The following is a 21,477-nucleotide window of genomic DNA, read 5'->3' on the forward strand; positions in this document are numbered from 1 at the left end:
AGTCTCATAGAAAAACTGGTATTTTCGATTAAAGGGCTAGAATGAAGTAGGTACCATTCAGCACAATCTTCTTTCAGTAGTACATGGGCAGACAAGACAGGCAGCAGCAAATTTTATCCTTGCTTCACTTGTTCTGGGTATTTCTAGGTCAGCCCAAATACTCAGACAGTAAGAAATAAGCACAGCAAAAATGTGAAACCACCCCCCCAGAATAATTTAAAAGTCCTTAAAAAGAAACACATGTGTGTTTATTTACTGCATTGTAACTGCAACATCAGATATAACTATATTTCATTACAAAAAAGGACACATGCAGTAAAATACTCTGATTTTATAATCTGATTCAACATAGTTCATTGGTAACAGTGGAGCATCACAGAACAGTCACAAGGCTAGGGCTTGGGGTAATGAATTTCCAGTCTCTTTGTCCTACTTGCAAACAGAAAAGCCACATCATTTTTTATTCTTTTTCCACTGAGGGATAAAATTTTGGAATAATGCAGCCTGATTGCAGGTCCCAACTGCCCTTTAACTCCCCAATGTGTCTTACAGAATCAGATTTTTTACTTGAGAAAATATTACGCTTCTAACAAGGCTGAGGAATTGACAGTATTTCCCAGGCAGAGAGCAGAAATCCTTACATGTTACACCACAGCCAAGGTACAAAGCAAGGGCCTCTGCTTCACAGGTGCACAGAAGCCAAAGCTGTGAGTTACTTTAATTATTGTTCTGAAGAATGAGATCAGGCCATTTTCTGCAACATTTCACTGTGGCTTTCCATTAAGTTCATCTGTGCATGAGGCTTAGATGGATTTAATCTAGCATTTCAGCTATGGAATAAATCCAGAATACACAGCAGGAGTCCACAGTGCAGAAAAGAACACAAGAAGTTGCCCTGAAGTACTCAAAATACAGCCTTTTAACTGGTTAAAAGGACCCATTCTTCATTAGAAAAGACCTTTATTCTATCACTGCTATTCACAAATCATAGACTCTTATTTTTTAATATTTCCCATGAAATTTCATGGAAGTAATTTTGAAATAAGGGCCTAAACAGTGTGAATAAACTGTAGAATCACGCCCTGAAATGGCACCATTTCTAGGGTAAATTCTCCTACCTTTCAGTCCAGGCATTTTAGGAAGTGTCATGTAACACTGTCCAGCATTTTGAAACAATGACCTGATTTCTTCCAGTACATCTTGCATGGTGTAACACTAGGGATAACTTAGCTCTAACAATTTAAGTAAAAAGTCAGCAGCTACATTTTTACACATTTTCATAGATCAGTACACAGAAGCTTACAGCTTTTTGAGATAAATTCAGCAAACAGGAGGATATATATGAAAACAGAGTTTCAAAACTACACAGAAATCTGTAGAATAAAATATATATCTATACATAATTTCCCAACACAAGCAATTGGCAGTTTAGAAAAATACAATTGTTACAGTCTTTCTGAATCAGTAATTGTAAAAAGAAAGGATTTAAAAAATAAGTTCAGCTTTTCAAAATGCTGTATTTTAAATAAGAAAATAGACTGGTCTGCATTTCCCTGAATAAGCCAGAAAGGTTAAGGAAAGCTCCAAGCAAGACAAGGAGTCTGACTTGGATTTGATATCAGCTGTGATAACATGCACATGTACAGAGAGCTGCTTGGCTCCAGTATTATTTACCTTAGAAAAGAGCCTAATTTATCACAAATGTATTTAAAAATCATAAATAACATGACAAAAGTGGAACTGGTCCCTGCAAAGCAAATAATTATATTCATACAAGCAAAAAGTGACATCAATCCAGTTACTTTCTTGTGACAGTTAAAAAGTATTTTGTACCCAACTGTTACATTGAACAGCACATGTATAAACACAGATTATTATTACAGACTCTGCTATCAGCTACTATACATAAACAAGAAGAGATGTTCATGCTGTAATTGCTTCTAATGTTTTTGTTCTACTTGAATATTAACATTTACATGCAGCTGGAGACCTGAATTCAAGCCAGGGACTTCAACACACAAAATGCACAGGGTTTATGGGAAGGTTTCTGATCCTTCCCATTCTCAATATTTGGAAATAGGAGATCTGAAGGACTTTAAAACCATTCACAATAGGAGTTTCTCTTGTGCACAACCTTACGTTTCCTCTCTGCCCAGAAGTGGGTGATCTAACATGGGACATTCTGGTAACATTTCCATTTGCTTCAGTAAAACTCCCATTCAGGAGGATTCACAGTTCAGTTTCAGGTCACTTCTACCAGAAGGTGGCAAAACGTACCTCAGTATTTGTTGATTTTTAAATGAAAAACAGAGAACAGTTTGACTGTGGAAACTTCACTCCAGGCTGTTCTTAATAAGTTTTTAATATGTCCAAAGTAACTACTTATTAATTCTGTACAAGATAGAGTAAGTCCCCTCATTTTGTTGTAATTTTTGTGAAATAAATGGGATGTTTACTCACCCTATATGGGAGTGTTAGCACATTTCTTTAAACTTTCTTCTAGCTTGAAACTACGCAAAAGCACAAAAAATGATGGAAGCAAGATTGATGGAGTGTTGGTAAAGGGATCCAACATTTTTTATAATCTGGCCTTGTGAATTAAATTGGGCCCAAGACAGCCAGCTGCTTTGAGGAGTGAGGACAGGTCCCCTGTAGAAGCACGGTACATCGGTTATATTGCTAGCAAACAGTAATGCAGCTTCTGAGTCTTGTACCCTTTTTCAATGTCAGTGGTGTGTTATGTCTTACAAAAGGCAATGACAGGAAAATGCAACACCCGTGTTATTGCTTGTGTAATTACTTCACAGTGGTCCAGTATACCCAAGTAAACAAATGAGAAGAAGGTATGCTGTTGGAAAGGAAGCTCTGAGGCTGGGCAGGTGGAGTGTGCCCTACTAGGATCACCCAATAAACTCAATTAGCACAAATCAAAAGAAAAAAGAAGACCATCAGGGTCTTGGAGCAAGACAAAGTTGTGTCTTTCACCTTCTGGTCAAGTACATGTACTGAATAAAGACTGGTGTCTGGGGACAGACACACAGTACCATGCAGCATCCAAATACCCTTAAGAACTACCAGTGCTCAAGCAGTGACTTCCAGGTTAAACTCTTACAGGGTCTGATCTGGGAAAGTGATGGGAAAATCATCTTGGGTTCTTTTTTGTCTTAGAACCTGCAGCCCTAACTCCAAGCTTATTAAACCTCATTAAAGCTTATTAAAACACATACCTCTAAACTCTTCCAGCTTCTCTTTAAGTCAAGGTTTCTCTTAAAAGCTGCACTTGAAAGTTACACTGAAGTGGAATGTCACCTTTAAGTAGAGCAATAATTACACTCCCCATTACATATATATATATATACATATATATTTCATGTCAATGGAAAGTACTATACAGAGGCACTCATTCATATCTGTAGTGAAACGAAGTCTGTGGTGTTCAATGTTTATGGGACTTGACAAAAGAAATAATTTGATTTTGAAAGCAGAGTCAATTCAGGGAAAATAACAGCTCCTACCCCTGAACTGTGGCTGGAGGCCTCCCGGGAAAGTGCCAGTGAGGGTGGGTGGCACTGCAGCCTGCCTTCAGTTCCCAGCCTCTCAAAATTCACCTCTCCCTTTTAACATACAGCTCTTGATGGAGCAAAAAGGAGCTAAAATAAATGGTTTGCTATAGGGCTTGACAAATGAGTTGTGAAATCAGTTTTTCAAAAGTGACCAAAGTGACCATTTTCTTTTTCTTTCCTTTTTTTTTTTTTTTCTCCCTTTTCCCCAGCTCAGAAGTTAAAAAAATGGTCCTGGCTTATTAGGGTGCACAACAGCACATTCAAACACCCCTGGCTGCTCAAGGGCACACATCCTGGGGCCCCGGGCCCAGCAGTACATGGGAGCACTTTCACAGCGAGTGACAATGAAAGGATAATACAAACTGAAACAACAGCCCTCCTCACTGATAAAGGGGCATTTTTCTGCATGCAGTAATGGGATTACACATCAAAATCTGCTTAGAGAGAAAAGGGTCTGGGCAGGTTAAGAACAATGCTAATGGCAAGGCTTTCACTATTAATAATTGTTTGTCAAGCAACACCTTTGCACTCCCATCTGCAGTTGTGAATATTAAGGCCAGTCCCTGAACCAACACAGAAGGCAAATGAGGGCAGGACAGGGCCAGGAGACATGGAAGAGATGGGTGGCCAGGACCAGAGTCCCCTCAGATAGCAATGAAGGCTGTTTTGACACAGGGGCAGCAGAAACAGACAGAGAACCTGCAGGAGGAACCTCAACGGGAGAAAAATGTATTAAATTTCAATTTACTGAAACAGCACCAGATTTTTTTCTGTATGTATGGAGGAAGAACTGGCACCAGAGACAGTTAACAGAAAGGTGACAGGAATGATCAAGGATGTGGAAGAACTGTAATATGAAAAGCAGCAGAAAAGACTGAGATCATTTACTTTAGGTAGGAGACCAAGCCAAATCTCTGCTCTGATAAAAGAAGGAAAGACAAAGCATGGTCTGGACAGGGTAGTGTTGGTCTTTCTGCTTCCTCGAATTCAACATGTAGAGGCCAAAAAGGGAAAAACAAACAGCCCCCACAGCTAAACAAAAGCTTTCTGATTCAAAACTAATTCAGGGGAATACCTTTTCACACAACTCATAGGAAGGATGTAGAACTCACTGCCATAAATGGCTCTGAAGCCAGAAAGCCACTAGCATTCAGTAAGGCACTGAACAGACTTGTCCTCAAAATCCAGAAAACTAAAGGCAACACCTGGCATTTACTTGCAAAGAAACAGAAAACCTTCCACTTCAGTTCTACAATGAATCTCTAATTCCTAGAGATTGAACAGAAGCCTTCATGACTATCATTCTATGCATTTCCTCCATCTTTTCCTGGAGCATCAGCACCCACCACTTACCATTAATCTGTCACTGAGGGGGTTGATTTAACAGTTTCTCCTGCATTTAATGAAAAGAACACTCCCAAGGCTCAAATCTCAGGTAGAGTGTACCACGCTCAGGGGAGCCTCCTCCCACAGTCAGGGATGTGAAACCGGACAGTGAGGACACTGTCAAAATTTTGTCTGGCAGAGGACAACTAACCCTTGATCCTATGCCACTAGTCCTGGGTTGCTCTCATTATGCCAAATCTACATGTTCAACTCTTGCATCAAGATAACAGATTGCCTTTTGAAGACCTAATACCTCTTGCTGTGTCCACTGGGATGTTGTACCTTAACCTGTGCAGTTTCACCTCATGCATGCTTTACTAAGAGTAAACTGGCTAGCTCACAGGTACAATAAGCTAAAATCTGGCAATTGCTGAACTAGGTTTGGTAACACAGGCACCATGTAGGCTGCTGCTTGAATTGGTATATCCCTGATATACACATCCTTTTCCTTTCCAGATCTACTGATAACTCTCTGGTAGACACATTCATATTTTAAATTGGATAGACAAGAGATAATAACAAAAATAAACTGCATGACAGGTTATTCCATCCTGATTTAAATTTTTCTTTTTAAATGCTACATTCAAGAACTTTTGGTCTGCTTTGTTTTACCACTGTGCAAGTGCAAAATGAACTGACAATTCTCAGTGTGTGCAAGTCAAAAAAGTCATCTGTGCCTAAAACATACCACTCAGTTACCCAACACCTACAACTAATCTGTTTATAATCCATCATGACCAATAGATGATTATGTCTAAATATGGCAAAAATAAGATTGGTTTCTGACTGAATTATGATGTCTCTATCAACAATATTATCTTTAGTATTTTAATAAACTGGTTTCTGAGAGTTGCCAACTGCTGACAGATTAATGCAATAAACTTGTACTGGCTCAGAGCAGGTCAACGATCTGAGTACTAAGAATAACCTCAACAGCCCTCAGCAACTCTGAAAGAAGCTGATACAGTTCATTGAGCAAACGTGTTTTCAGCTGCAGACTAGCAACTGATACTATCCAGTAAAGTGTCCAAAAGCAGTTCTTACAGCCAGATGGTACATAACCTATGACCTGAAAGACATGTATGATGCCTGTCAAAGATATTTCTACTGGGGTATTTATACCAGCACTTCTTGAAAGGAAAAACTATTTCTTCAGTTTAGCAGGGTGGATAATTTAATTTCAGTGTGTAATCTTCAGTTATTCCTAAAGGTTTTGTTTGCTTTGGGAATCTCTACCATATAGCAGTTCTATTTTTTCTGGAGAAAATAAGACAATGTACTCATTTGCTGACACAGGTTACAAGAACTCCTGTATATGAACTCACCCTTCGAATATCTTTAGTGCTAATGAGATGTGTGTGAACACACATCAAAATAAAACAATTCCTATTTAATGCTGAAGAGGAGATAAGACAGAGCAAACTCCTGAGCTCCTAGAGCAGCTAAAGAGAACATCCTATTTCTTCTGACATGCAGAGATTACCATCTGCTTATCGAGTGATGGATATTTTTTGAAACATTTCTTCTCTTTGAGGTCTTCAACTACCCCAAGTGAAAAGGATTAAGGAGAATCAGAAGGCCATTCTAAAATCTCTCCAGATTATTCAGCGATCATTAAGTGGTTTGATTAGTTATGCTCATAACTTGCTTTTTCAGGCCCAAATTCTTGAAATTATTAAGTAACTCTATCAGGGAAAAAAAAGCTAGTACTTGGCAGAAATCATGACTGCTCTGGGGATTCTGTGGTAAAAGAAGGAGACTACCTTTTTAATGTGTGTGCACAGAATTGAACATGATTTTCATATGGAGATTTCTGGCATGTGCATATATAAATAACATTTAATACAACCTAAAGTGCTAGCTGGAATTAGAGAAAGGGCTCTTAATAGACATGTGGCACAATGGCAGTTTTCTACCTCACTGTATTGTAGTCATGGAAAATTCTGTTGAAAGCATCTGGATACAAAATCAATTATAATTATAAATCAGAACTGCAACAAATCTGGTGCAGGGCCTGGAGCACAAGTCTTATGAGGAGCGGCTGAGGGAACTGGGGGTGTATAATATAAGGAAGAGAAGGCTTAGGAGGGACCTTACTGCTCTCTACAACTACCCGAAAGGAGGACGGAGAGAGGAGGTGGCTGGTCTCTTCTCCCAAGTAACAAGTGATAGGACAAGACGTAATGGCCTCAAGCTGTACCAGGGGAGGATTAGACTGGATATTAGGAAAAATTTCTTTACAAAAAGGGTTGTCAAGTATTGGAACAGGCTGCCCAGGGAAGTGGTGGAATCACTGTCCCTGGAGGTGTTCAAAAACCATGTAGATGAGGCCCTCAGTGATATGGTTTAGTGGTGGACTTGGCAGTCCTGGGGTAAAGGTTGGACTTGATAATTTTAAAGGTCTTTTCCAACCTAGCCGATTCTATGATCCTATGATTAGGCTTGCTTTCACTCCAAAGATTGTGTTTGAGGTGTACCTTTGGGGGTGTGCAGAATTCTTAGTTTAACGCATGGGCACTGGAGTGCAGGGTTTTGCCTTCAATGCTGAAGGGTCATTAACACAGTTGATCAAATACTGGGTCCAACAATGCAGGCAAAAAGAGCTTGGAGAGACACCCAAGAGCTCTGCTCTGTGGATATCACCATCCAGCATAGGCTATGTGGCCTGAGCTAGATGCACAAACAGTTTACAAGCTCAGAATAAACTGAATGCAAACCCAGCAGCAAAAGCATGTTTCTAATTTAGGTTTTGAGGTTTTGGTTTTTGGATTTTTGGTTGTTTGGTTTCAGGTGGTTTTTGTTGTTGTTATTTTGGGGATTTTTTTAAACCTGCCACAACACTGAAACATCAAGGTAACAATGCAGTTATTCTGTTATGGACCTCTCTGTAGCAATTTTATCCTACAGTTCCATACATTTGTGAACCCATAAAAATCATTCAGATCAGACCAGGCAGAAAGAAATCTGATGTGAAATTTTGTGCTTTTATAGAAAAACTTGTCTCTCTCCCTACTGATTTTCACCTTCAGCTATATTATTTCTTGTTATTTTTACTTTCTCACTGGCATTTTGCTTTGGAAATTAACTTGGAACAGCTCACCAAAAGCCAGAGAAGTGCAATGTTGGTATGTCACAGAAAAGTGTGTGCACAAGTAAAAATATCCACAACCACATACAGGAAGTTTTGTTACTGCCCTTCTTTCCCCACACTTCTTACTACTGGTGCATTTAATTTGAAATGGAGATGTGTGTGACTATTAGCTCCTTGCTGTCCAGCCACAGGGGTTCATTCCCTCAGGGCTGGCAGCAATTTTTAGAGGAAAGCTGTGGGCAAGTTCATGGCTCTTGCATAGCTAATCAGAGGAGAGGAGGTATGTCCTCTGTCACCAGAAAGAACCGTTGCAAAGAAGGAATTCATCTGCCCCATTTTCAGACAAATTATAGCTCCTCTCCATCTGGCTCCTTCATGAATGAAATCACAGACCTTCCTTTGCTTCCCATTTAGATGTGAATGTCTGATTGCTCAGTGTACATTCTCTGCCTGCTCTCTAGAGCTCTTCTGCTACTTCCTGACAGGTTTTAACCAGCATCATTTCAGCTCCTCCTCATGCTCCCTGTGCATTCTACCTGAATACCTTCACCATGCCTACTCTCACCCTTCTAATTTACTCTCCACTTTATCAGAATTTTTATCCAACTCTAGCAAACTTGTGTAGTTGGAAGCATTATTAGAAACACAGTGACAGAGTCTTAGTGGTAGAAGAGTCTCTTCAGGACACTGGTAGAGTCCCTGTTACTTACCCCATTTTAAACCTTACTGAAGAAAAACTGTTTAATATGCAGTAGTACCAATATTGTAGCAGAGAGAGGGAACCAAAAAGATTCACATTTTTCCTCCACAGAACCTCCTAGTCCTCTGTGCTCACCCTGACTCCATTTCTTAGGCTTTATAAATTGTTGGACACCTCTCATCTCTTAGCTTTAGTTAGTTCTCTTTCACATCTGCCTGTTCTCCCTCATATGCGCTCATAATGAGCTCCTTGCTGCTACGCCTCCCTGTTCTACCCACGTTTGCTCCTTTAGCAAAACTTTCATGGTTTTGTTAAAGTGTGACTTCCTCCTCCAGTCTCTCAGCCACTACATAATTTACCTGTACCACAAATTTAATACTATTTTGGAACTTATTTGGAAAACAATACTGAATACACCATACTGATACCCCGAAGACAAGTTCCTCTGCCACACTGCCAGAACGGGAAAGTAACTGTTTCTTCTGTTAATACATTTTTTTCCATGATTACTACTGTGGCTAAAAACATGAGATGACAAGGGATAGCTTTCAGAAATGGCACAAACTTGTAGAAATTACCTTTTCTCTCATGAGTCAATTGGGTAAAAACACTACTAAGAATGGCTGCATCACAGTACAGTGAGAATTGCTTTAAAATTAAAGGCAATCTTAAAATGTATATTCAAAAATTTGATAGATCAGGCATAAGCTTAGGTAAATAAATGGCAAGTTGTCATCATCTTAGGCTATATAGAAATCTATGCTTGACTGTCTTTGATACAATCAGTTTATATTAGTTTAACAAACCATTAACACTAAAAAACATCCTAGGAAGGAATCTTGTTTACAGGGCAGTATTATTAAAGTACTTCCAACTTCTGCTCTGCTGACACTGAGCCAGGCTGCATCCCACTGTTCAGGCTTCATGATCCACTATGAAATGCCTCTTCACAATGCAAAACAACCCCAACAAACCAAACCACAAAATCCCACAAACAAAAAAAACACAACCAAACCCACTGCTTTTTATAAAGATCACTGACACAAGGTTTTGTTCAGTGCTCACAAATTTGTTCAGAAAATTATGACCTGATTTTTAAAAGTTCTTCTGCTATAGAGATGCTAAATATATATATATATATACTTTTTTCTTTGCTTTATTTCTACTGTAGTCTACCTCTGCTGATTCAGGTGGGCTGGAGAACACAGTAATTGGGAAAGAAATCTGGTAAAAAATATGAACAAGAGGAGGCCCACCCCCACTCTTACTGAAGTCAGTAGAAACATTTCCATTACCTCCTGCAGTCCCTGCATCCTGATACTGAAAAAAACCCCAAACGAACCCCAGCCCAAGATTTCAAATAGAATAGCTCCAATTTTCCTTGGGCTGAATGTCAACCACTGTATTCAAACATTATTCTACTATGCCTGCTCTCCAGTTTGCACTCTGGTGCATGTCCACATCTTCTCATACCTGCTCTGACTTCAGTTGTAAACAAGAATCTGACTTTTAAAATCACCCCAAAGCCCCCAAAACAAAACCATCTTTCAGTATTCCTTGCTGAAAGGTGGTAGAAACAGAAACATTGCAGGATTATCCTTAAACAGTGGATGAGTGAATGGTGGATGTTAGTTTGACCACAGATATATGCATTTTGTTATACATATAGATATGTACATACTTACACAATCTCTATATACACATTATAAATATAATAAAATATTGCAAAAATATTAATTTTGCTCATATACCTGATTAAAGTGGACTAATTTTATGTTGCATTTATATGACCTACCCAGTTGATATGATGGTCTTGTTAGAAGCCCTGAAATTGCAACACTTGCAATTGTTGAAAAGTCTGTATTTCTGACAGTCACCTTGTGCCATGCCAAGAAGTTAGGTTGGAGGTGGGCCCTTGTGTCTCAGCATCAGGTGGAAGGACCGAGCAAAGTTGTTGGCCAGAGAGCAGCTGTGGGCCTCCTCTGCCAGGGGCAGGAGGAAGGCCAGGAGCAGGAGGAGCAAGAGGAGCAGTTGCAATGGTAGTGCTGCCCAGCACACTCGATGCAGGAATGAGCACACACCTCCAGAGCACTTCTGAAAGACACAAACCAAAGAGCAACTCAGAAAAATAAAAGACCTGGGGAGGTGCATTTCAAATACATCCAACTGCCAGGCTACAGAACAACCCACATTGTCCTTGCCCTAGGACCCAGCCTGGGTGCCTGTTACGTGGCAGCTGACTGAAGATGGTGCTTAAATGATGTCTTTAGAAGAATATTTCATTCTCAAGAATTCAGTGCTGCAAACTATTGTCTTCTAGAAGGAAAATGCTGCTGACTTTCTAGCAGACGAAAACAATTGCCTCCAACTTCATTCTCCAATTACAAAGTAGTGGTTACAAATGCTGACACGAAAGTGGCATTTGTACTCCCAGTGTATAGAACAGAAGGTCTGTATTAGTAACTCTCCAGCCAGTAAAATGCTAGTGATGATGTATGGAAGAGAGGAGCCAGCCTTCTGCTCCCTATCAGAAGAAAGGAGCTTCGGTTGCAGCTCATCCAGCTCACAGCCATCTCTCCAACAGCAACATGTTCTTTGGATTCTGACACTGGGGTCCACGAGGCTGGAGGTCAGAAAAGTGGCCCTGCAGTTCAACTTGTACCTTAACAGGCCTGTCTTAAACTCTTACGTGGTGCAAGAGAATGAGAGAAAACACAACAGTGTGTGACAGTGAAGACAACACTAAAGTCACATTTACTGCTGAGCAGCCACAGAAGGGACACACGAAGAAGTCCCACTACACTTTATGCTGCTGCAAACCTAGAGTAGCTCAGTCAAGATCGTGAATTTAATCTGGATTAGCATGAACATGAGAGAACATATTTGTGGCTACAGAATTCAGAAAGTGAGATTTCCACTGGCAAGATTCCTGTATATCTCCTGCCCATCAGCAAAACTATGTATGTTTCACCAAAAAAAGGCCAACTCAACTGTCTGTAAGGGAGTCCTGAAAAAGAAGGCTCAACAGTCCATTAATTTCATCAAGCATGGATTTATAATCAGAACATAGAAATAATGTGGCTACAACATTATTGACCAACCTATGTCACGGATATCAACACAGAATGTCCACTGAAGTGGGACCCACACTTTCCACAAGAGTAAGCTAATCTGTTGTGTTCAAGCTACAGGTGATTTTGCTGCAGCAAAATTAGGGCTTCTGGCCTCTACTAGATGCTTGACTTAACAGGCAAGTACTCTGTCCCAGTACAGCACCGCCATCAATACTCCATGTGAAACATCAGAGAGAAGATAAGGAACAGAATGAAGGTAAAGTAATTACACCCTTTCCTACTTTTTAAGGATCTCTTTCTTCCACTGCTTTCTAAATTTCTCAGTCTCAGAATTTATTATGAAGGCAAATAAATAGTTGCAGTTACAGATCATGAAACAGTTGTGCTGTGAAATCCTTCTGCTGCAGTTGGTTTGCTTCCATTATATCTAAAGGCTGCAGAGATTTAATCATTGTGCGAAGCAGATGTAGAAGCAGCAGCACAACAGCTACTTGCTCTGTCATTTCTGGCCTGCAGCATCTGAGTTGTAACTTGCTTGCTCAGCAAGGTCAGCAAGCAACTCAGGTCCCTGGACAGTGGAACTGTCAGTAGTTGGGGAGCAATGAGTACCTGTCAGGGTGTAGGTGGGACTCTGACTTTAAGCACCATTGGGCAACTTCCTGGGTACAACTAGCATTTACCCACAAAATTAAACTTCAACAATGCGGCTGCACCACAGGAGTCACCTGCTCCTACTGTGACCTATTCTCAAACACTCACCAAAGCACCAGGTGTAAACAGCTGTATTAATGGGACCTTCCCTTCTTTAGCCCTGGAGTCCAGACCTAACATCCTTCATCTCCCATAGATTCCAGCAGCCTATGGGCTGAACAAAACCTGCAGGGCTTCTGTGTTTATAGTCAGTGCTACAACTGTTAAAGGCAGCAGCCACAACTTCTGATCAGAGTTTTCTGGGCTTGTCTCTGTGATGCCATGAAACAGCCACTCCTTGGTGCAATCAATATAAACCAATGGATGGACAGCTTCTGTTTTTATTGACTATTTCTCATTCGTAATTCTTCATTGCATTCATAATATGCAGCAATATGTCACATTTATTATAGTGTCCCATCTATAAGGAAGAAAGCCCCTTCCAGGTTCCAGAAGCCATGGACAAGTTTGTGCATATTAACAGGTGCAGTTTTGTTGGTGGAAGATCAGAATTACCTCTGCCTTGGGACAATTCAAACCATGTTCTTTCTTCTACCACTAAGGCATAATAAGATTTAACACTGATGTTGTTAAAGGGCAGGATCCTGTGACTGACCGTTCAATAGTTCATTGAACTTTATGGCTGGAAATCTCAAAAAATGTTCTCACAGACTCAAACTGAGAATTAAGAAGCTGCCTCTCACTGACACAGTTGTAAGAAGGTCTGCCAATCTTCCTAGCAGCACCTAAAGCTTTTGCTTTACAGCTGTCAATACTTCAGCATTGGATTTGACAGCTACTGCAATCTGAAACTGTTCTTTCATTGCAAACCAGCTGCAAGACCCATCTTCACATTTAATGCCTTCTGCCTCTGAACTGGTGGGAAACAGTGGCTTTTCCACTTATGCCTCAACAATGTTCCTGCCATTGCCCAGGGACCAGCTGTCTTACTGTCCCACCAGTTTGTCGCTGGCTTCCTGTGATGACCACACTGCCAATTAGCCACCCACATTATTCCTACCCCAATTCTTTTACCGATCCAGCATTTGATTCAGAGTGGGTCACTGGCTCTGCCCTATCAATAAAGCAAAGGTTATTAATGCAAATTTCAGAAATGGGATGAGACAGAAATGTTACTAAGTGTCTTGTTTTCAGATCTATTGAAAAGAGCTGTAAAATAGCATTACTTTTCAAAGCTCATCTTCCAGGAGAAATTAATGTGAAATGGCTTTATTAACAACTGATCGTTGCTGGGTTTATAGGCATTTGTATTTGATGAACTTTTGTCTTTGCTGCCCAGCTTCTCTGTTTTGTTTGATCATGCAGCAAGGTTAGAATCTTGTATTTCTGACTCCATTTGTTGCCATGGGAATGACTCTGCTATGACAAACATGGTATTACGATGTCTCTGCAGGACTGAAGATGAGGCACACAGAAGCTGTGAGAGTTTGGTGCTTTCAGCAAATTTGCAATGATAAGCCCTTAATACATGAGGGCCCCAGCCTCCACACACTGAAATCCATGGGAGATTTACCATTAACTTCAGTTTCTGCAGCAGGATTCGGAACTACTTATTCATGAAGTTCAGCAGATACCCTTACTTCATTATTTATATGCCCAGGTTCTTGTGCACATGAAACCTACATTAGTTCTGTTGTTTTGTGCTTGCTGGAACAATTGGTGATATTATTTTTTGGGCTTTTTTTGGTGGTAGTGCTAGAGGTGTTATAGTTAAAGGATAGAAAATTGTGAAGGAGATGCAGTGATAACAGGAGAGATGATACAGTTGGAAGAAGCAAGGAAGGTTTTTTTCTCCAAGTGTGGAAAAACCCCAGCACTTCAATTTTACTAGGACTAAATCAAGGTGTTTGTTTAGGTCTGTGCTGTGAGAGAGAGATGCTTTCAGGCTGTGGTGACTTGAGACTATGGTACCAACATGGAATTCAGGAGGCCAAGGCTCAAACCTCTGCTTTGCTGGGCTCAGAGTCATCAGGGCTCTAGAATCTACTTGGAGTCAGGACAATACTCCCAACCCTTCAGCATATCATTCTGGGTTAGAAAAGGACATTCTGAAACAGTTCCACCTTTGCAAAAGACAGCGAACATTTAATTTCCATATGAGATCACAGGTGGGAACCACAACACACAGTGTTACACAGTGGAATTCCTCTTTCCCAATCACTGGCTAATGGCATCAGTACAGCAACTACCCAGCACCCAGAGTGCTTACAGTGCATATGTCAGATCTAGGCTCCACAAAATATTCTGAAATCAAATTTTGCTCTGAGGAAAACTGGCAAAGCTCCAGTGAAGTCAACAGAACTTTAATTTCCACCGTCTTAGAAAAACAGCTGGGATACCTGGGTATTGAGCTGAAGTGTCAGAGACATTTTAGAAACACATGGAAAAAGAACAGGTTGAGATTTACAAAGAAAACATAAAGTTCACCATCAAAGATAAATGTCCTCCGCCTTCTCCCTCAAAATACCAGGACAAGAAAGGACTATCAAGGGGTAGATGGTTGTGTTTTGTGTAATGCTAAATACATGCTTGTTACCAAATGAATTGCATTGGCTGTGAACATTCACATTTGTACTTGATTCATGTTGGGGCATTTGAATGACAAGCATCGGTTTAGATCTAGGGAATCCTCAGCACTTAAATCTGTTTGCAGTTAATAACTCCTTACCACATGCACCATGAAAAATCACTTTGATGGGAAACAGCAGAAAAGCACTTTAGAACTTGCTACATAATTCCTGTGTAAGTTGCTAAAGTGTTTTACTAAAAATCAGTGCGTTCCCGGTTTGCTATTGACCACATTCCAGGGTATATGAAAACACACTGTTAATCTAGCTATTTGAGGAAGCAGAGAAATATAGCATCTTAAACCATGCTCATTAGTGGGTATTTGCTGCTGCTTGTACGTGACCAGCATGCCTGATACAAATCATACCTGCACCACTGAATCAGTGATCTAGTAGATTTAGTTTGGATTTATTCTTCTCAGAGCATTTCATGAGAGACTGCCCTGGGAAATGCACTGCTGCCTGAAAACTCCTACTCTATCCATGGATAAAGGTACCAATGCCCTAATGTCCTACAGACACTATATAGACAGAGACACCAACAGCCATGATGCTTCATGTCAGTGCTGTACGCAGCCCAAGTTCCTATTTTCTACAGCAATCAACACAGATGCTCCTCCAGCTCAGGCAGTTTCCTCAGCCTTATGTAGATTGCCCATCTAGTTATCAATTAGTGAATCTTTTTTCCAGATACTTGTCCAGTTTCCCCATGAGCTTACAAAAACTATCCAAAGTCCTCAATATCCTTTAGCAAGGTGTTCCATAGGCCAAGCAACCGACATGAACAAATCCCTTGCGTTAGCTTTGAACCTGGCTCCTAGCTCTTTCTTGTGGAAGACATGTAGAGTCAACCCCTATCTACATTCTCTGCACCATTCATGATTTTGTAAACCCCCAAATTAAATGCTTAGACATGATGAATCCAAGCCTACCTCCACAGTGAGAAGGTCACAACATAATGGGCTTCAACTATAGCAATAGGGACAGAGGAAGTACATCTTCGTAGGAATACATAGGCCTTCAGAAGGATCACCTACATAAGTATGAATTCTATCACTTCATTATTCCTCTGAAAATGAGCAGAGCTGCCAGGAAGGCTGCAACAGCAGCTTACCATGTCCCTTTCATTCAGAATATTAGCATGCCATCACCAAGCACCATCCCTTTTTTGGTAAAGCAGTTGCTTTATCAGTGATATTTTGCTTCTGAGAGGCCCTGGGTTTCTGCCACTTGAGATCCCACTGGGTGCTAATTCAGTTGCCACTTACAGAGACAGGTTATTGACAAGAAAAAAAGTGATCAGTTCCAGGGGAGCATAGGCTGCTCTCTCAAACCAAAGCAAACTGGTTTGGAAGTGGGCCTCTCATCAGCTCTCAACTTAGAGCCATCAGCATTCCTCTCTAAGATAAGCAATATATTGCAAATCACAGCTGGTCTTTTCAAGAGGGAAATAATCTGGGAGAGTTAGATACTACTGCCACCATAGAACACATCCAACATGCTCTTCAGCAAAGCTGTGGCTCATTCCCATACACCATAGCAGGAACTAAGAGTTGGATACTGTCAATCAGAGGTTATGTGGCCTCTGTAAAAGGACCAGCAAGCCACTGGGTTCAGAACAGTACTTTTGTAAATGCAAACACTGCCCAGGTTAGGCAACCAGCAGTGAGGAATGAATAAGGATGGCTGGTATGCCTTTGAGTCCTGTGCTTATCATTCTCCGCTTCATAAAGAGGTACCAAAATGACTGTGCTGAAGGGAGGTTAACTGAGGTCACACAAGCAATTTTAGCTCCGATATTTTCTGTCTTCAGATTGCTTGACTTTGCAACCTTGATATTACTTCCAATTGTGAAGATCATAAGTGTATGTATGTAAATAAGTATACAGGCAAATTACAGGCTTTGTTTTCTCCCTTAGGGAAGATTCTGGAGTATCTCAACATGGCTGGATGATAAGCTAGAATATTTGATGAAGGCTTCATTTAAAAGAAACAGAAAACACCATCAGTTTGTATCTGAGGTTTTAGCAGTCACATATGGCTGATATTTCAGAATTTCTGCTGCAGAGTTGCTTAGAACTAAGTACTGTGCCATACGCTATTGTGACACAGATTTATAAAGGTTAGCTCCTGTGTGCATATACCACATGACAAGCTTTTAGGAGAAGCATGCCACAGGACAAGAGCTACAGCCTGATCTGTTCAAGTAGTACTGATTTTTATAATTCTCCAGGCCTAAGCAAGAAGAAGTCCTGGTTTGGCCTGATCTTCAGAACATCAGTGGAAACTACTTTCATTTAATCTGGAAAGTGTTTGACATGTGCTAAAAGTTAGGAAGCACGGTGGAAGACTACTAAAGTGGTAGGTAGGATGGGTTGCTAAAAACGTCTTAGCTCCACATTATAAGAATATGGAAGGTCAAACTTCCAGTAAGGCAATTTTGAAGCACATTTTCATATCCAACAGCAGGCAGTGAGTTACACTTAGTTTCTTGTATTTGCAAAAGATTCAGAACAGGGTGAGATGTTCTTAAACCACTTGTACTAGTTTTGGCCAGAATAGAGCTAGCTTTCTTCAGAGCAGCTTGTATGGGGCTATGCTCTGGATTTGTGATTAAAACAGTGTTCATAACACACCCCTGTGCTTTTGCTGAGCAGTGTACACACAGCATCAAGACCTTTTCTGCTTCTCACACTGCTGCAAGTGAGTAGGCTGTGGGTGAACAGGAAGCTAGGAGTGGGGACAGGTGGGACAGCTGACCCCAACTGACCAGAGGGATATTTCCTACCATATGACAACAGACTCAGCAACAAAAACTAGGTGTAGGAGAGTTTTACTAGGAAGCTCATTACTTGGGAACTGGCTGGCCATCATTTTGCTGGTGGTGAGATACTGGGGGTTTTTGTATCACTTGTTTTTCTTTGTTTTGCTTTTCCATTTTCTTCTTTTACTTATTAAACCGCTTTTATCTCAAGCCACAGATTTTCTCACTTTTACCCTTCCAGTTCTCCCCCATCTCACTGCAGGGGCAGATGGAGTGAGTGAGCAGCTGTGAGAGGCTCATTGAAATTAACCTGGTTCTATTAAAAACATAAGAGTACTCCACCAGATTTAATACACTGATAAGCAATACAATTTATCCCAATAAATGTATTTTGTATTTAAAGGCAATGCTGTACTACTTTTAGAAGGAGAGTTATCAGCAGTTAGTATAGAATCATAGAATAGTTAGGGTTGGAAAGGACCTTAAGATCATCTAGTTCCAACCCCCCTGCCATGGGCAGGGACACCAAAGTAGCTGGATGACATTTCAGTGTATCTGAAATTTAGCAGAAGACATCAGTGTTCTACCTTTATTCAGGAAGGCAGGGAAGGAAAACAACTTCTCCCAGTTTCCAACTTCCACTCAGCCTTGCAATTTTAAATTAACTAATTAAATTTGGCATAGAAGGAATAAAATCTGAAATATAGACAACATGCTCTGGAACCTGTAGAAGAAGCTACTGATATCAAAAGCTGGTTCATCACATCAGCAATGTATGTTTCCAGCTGCTTTACCAGCAATTCCTCTTGAGCCAAGGTTTAACTTTCCTTACTCACTGTACATAATTTGAGTGCTATTTGCATTTTGTTTAAATAATTTTAAAAGTAAGCCATCACATTTTTAAAGACTAATACATATACAATATGGGCTGCTGACTACAAGATTTTTTCCTACCATGCTTTTTACAGTAGTGTTAAAAACATTTTTCAAGTATAGACTGGAAATCGGTTTTGTTCTGCTATTGTCAGCAAATACCTCTCATTACCTTTCAGTTAGAAGGTAACATTGTACCTGCTGAGAAAACAAGTCTAAGGTATCTCCTTGGTGAAAATCTGCAAATACTTCACAACATCGTAGGCTACTGAAGGACACATCTTTTCAACAAACAAAGCAGGGACTATCAACCACATTACCTAGCTAATACCACATTAACAGAAAGTAAGAACCAGGCATCCTGGGAAGCAAGAGGTCGTCTTCATCTTGCACTAGCACTGCTGTAGAGGAAGAACATTGCCAAGGTGCAGAAGTGGTGGAACCAGATAAAAGACAAAGAGTGCCTGTTTTCTACTATTTGGGAAATCTGTAATGTGGATTGGTAAGTAACATGAAACCTACAGAAATAGGAGCAGACAGGCAGCAGGCAGTCTCACAGGTGCAGCAACATGAAAGGAAGCTCATGGGCCAGCTGGAGAAAGAAGGGCAAAATACTGTCTGGCACATGACCAGTGAGTCAGAGTTAAGAAGAGGCAGTCAGGCTATTTCAGTTTTTTACTTTTTTTTTCCCCAAGTTTTCTTTCTGCTGAGGGCAAGGAAGTCTGTTTGCTCATACTTAAGGGCAAGATGCCCTTCTTTCTTTCTTTGGGCCACGACATAATTCCTAATGCAGGTAGGCACAGGCTTATAGGCACAATGATGAAAAGCGTACGGAGAAATAATCTATCTACAAATGAGATACTGAAAACTGAGGAAAGGATACTTTTTAATGGGTCTTTTCCATTTTACTGAGAAGATTGCAAGTGGCTAACACCCAGCAGGACTTCAGGAAAACAAATGGGCCACATACTTTTAATAGAGAGGCACCACAAACACAGGCATGTACACACAATGCTGTGCATTTCTGTAATGTGAATTTCTGCCATGAAGAATTCCTGTCGTATCTGCACTTGGGAAGAGCAGAACATATTGTTTTCTTCCTGGCAAGCTGTGGCAGCTCTTGCTTTGCACAGTTTCCTGAATGACTGCATTAATTTGATAGACTCCAGATCAATGGTGTCTCTAAGTAAGATTAAATTATATGCTCCTTCTGTCTGCGTGCTATAGGAGATTACTTTTAGCAGAATTTGAAATGAAGCAATTAGCTGACCATTGATGTAATGAATCCTAATTACTTTGTTTGTACAAACAATAAAGCCAGAATCATTTGTTTAGCAAGGAAGTGTAATTACTCTGAGCACTCAAGAAATAAAATCAAACAGTGCTACCTAGACCTGTAAATAATGAATCTTTGACTTCCTATTTATACTAAGAATGCTCATGGAATATTTTCAGGTAGCTGGGAGCCAACCTTTGAAAGTAACATTTATCAGAGTTATTATTTTGTTGATTATGTTCTTGGGTGTGCTAGGTGCCCTGAATAAATATCCATCTACACTGCACTGTCACTGGTACCTGCTAAAAATTCACTGCAGCCAGTGCAATTTCCTGCAACTGTTTTTTGTTAATCAACAAGAAGTTGCTCACATCACAATCATTAGCCTGTACCACTCCCAAGAGCACCAGTGGCTAGGTGCATGTCCTCAGCAAAGGATGAAAGATCAGAAAAAAAGCACATTACTATACATGGAGCAAACACTCCTCTGCCCAACATTTAGCCATCCAGGCTAGAAATGGAACAAAAGTGGAAGGCTGAGACTGGCCACAGCTGGGTCTTCCTCTTCTCCCTGTTGATCTGCTGCTGCTGCAAAATCTTCACAGCTCTAACAGGAAACAAGCAGAGTCACCGGGGACCTCGTGCTGCAGAAAGCTGAGGTCAGTCCAAAATTACGTGTGATTCTGCAACCTCTGCTAAATTTGTGTGACCCAAAAGCAGGAGGGAGCTGACAAAGTAAGAGATCCCACTGCATGTGAACTGACTTCATGTTGCAACTACAGTGATGCAGCCCCCAACCATGTGTATTTTCTGCAGATATTAATTCCTGATATCACCCATTCTCTCAGGGTAGTTGATGTCCTTCACTATGGTTTTGAAAGGAGATTCAAAACATACAAAAAAATATTTTGCCTAATCTTTCTTTCACTTCTGGCTGCACTTCAGGTGTTAAATATAAACTTAAAATGAACTGCAGAGCCACAAATTCTGCAGCTGATTTGCTTTTCCTCTTCTCTCAGCCTGAACAGTGAACGTTATTTTCTGGTTCTCTTAAGTGGTGATCTACGATCTTATCGCAGTACACACTCACATCCTGATAAACCCCTTAGCCTGAATGAAAAAAAAGACACCTCTGCTTATAGCACTTGGATTCTCATTGTTGTGACACTTAAACACAGAATGAATGCTTCAAGCAAAATCATCCTGAAGCGAGCAAGGTGTAAGTGACTGTAATGTGTACTGGCTGAAGGGAAACTGAAAATCACTTGCTGGTACAATAAGAGCTGTTTCCATCATGCTTACAAGGTATTTCAGTTCATTCCCACCCCAAGCTGTTTCTCTTTGTTTATGTTCAGTAGCTGTTAAAAATTCACAGAACACTTTTTTTTAGGGGCTCTTGCTGTAGGCCTAATTGTCAAGAGGTTGCTGCTTGCCATTATGTTATTCCAGTATCCTCGAAAATTAATGGAAGA

At 40.5% G+C, this 21,477-nt stretch overlaps 1 protein-coding gene and 1 long non-coding RNA gene across 8 annotated transcripts in view; both read right to left on the minus strand.

Moving 5' to 3' along the window:
- Nucleotides 1-226: 226 nt before the first annotated feature.
- The window catches only part of LOC133274562 (uncharacterized), a 275,687-nt gene continuing 254,436 nt past the window's right edge, over nucleotides 227-21,477 (minus strand). The window contains exon 2 of the long non-coding RNA XR_009745182.1: nucleotides 227-4,262. This is a non-coding gene — a long non-coding RNA (uncharacterized LOC133274562). The remainder of the gene's footprint in view (nucleotides 4,263-21,477) is intronic.
- Nucleotides 9,375-21,477, minus strand: part of SYNE3 (spectrin repeat containing nuclear envelope family member 3) — a 62,013-nt gene continuing 49,910 nt past the window's right edge. For all 7 annotated transcript variants that reach the window (XM_061463929.1, XM_061463925.1, XM_061463927.1 and 4 more), the window contains one exon: nucleotides 9,375-10,834. In XM_061463929.1, the coding sequence (XP_061319913.1) occupies nucleotides 10,637-10,834 (198 nt within the window). In that variant the 3' untranslated portion in view covers nucleotides 9,375-10,636. The remainder of the gene's footprint in view (nucleotides 10,835-21,477) is intronic.

The sequence above is a fragment of the Pezoporus flaviventris genome, unplaced genomic scaffold (assembly GCF_033815535.1).
Source record: "Pezoporus flaviventris isolate CSIRO_AGI_PZ_B2104156 unplaced genomic scaffold, CSIRO_AGI_Pfla_v1 ptg000036l, whole genome shotgun sequence".
Taxonomy (NCBI): domain Eukaryota; kingdom Metazoa; phylum Chordata; class Aves; order Psittaciformes; family Psittacidae; genus Pezoporus; species Pezoporus flaviventris.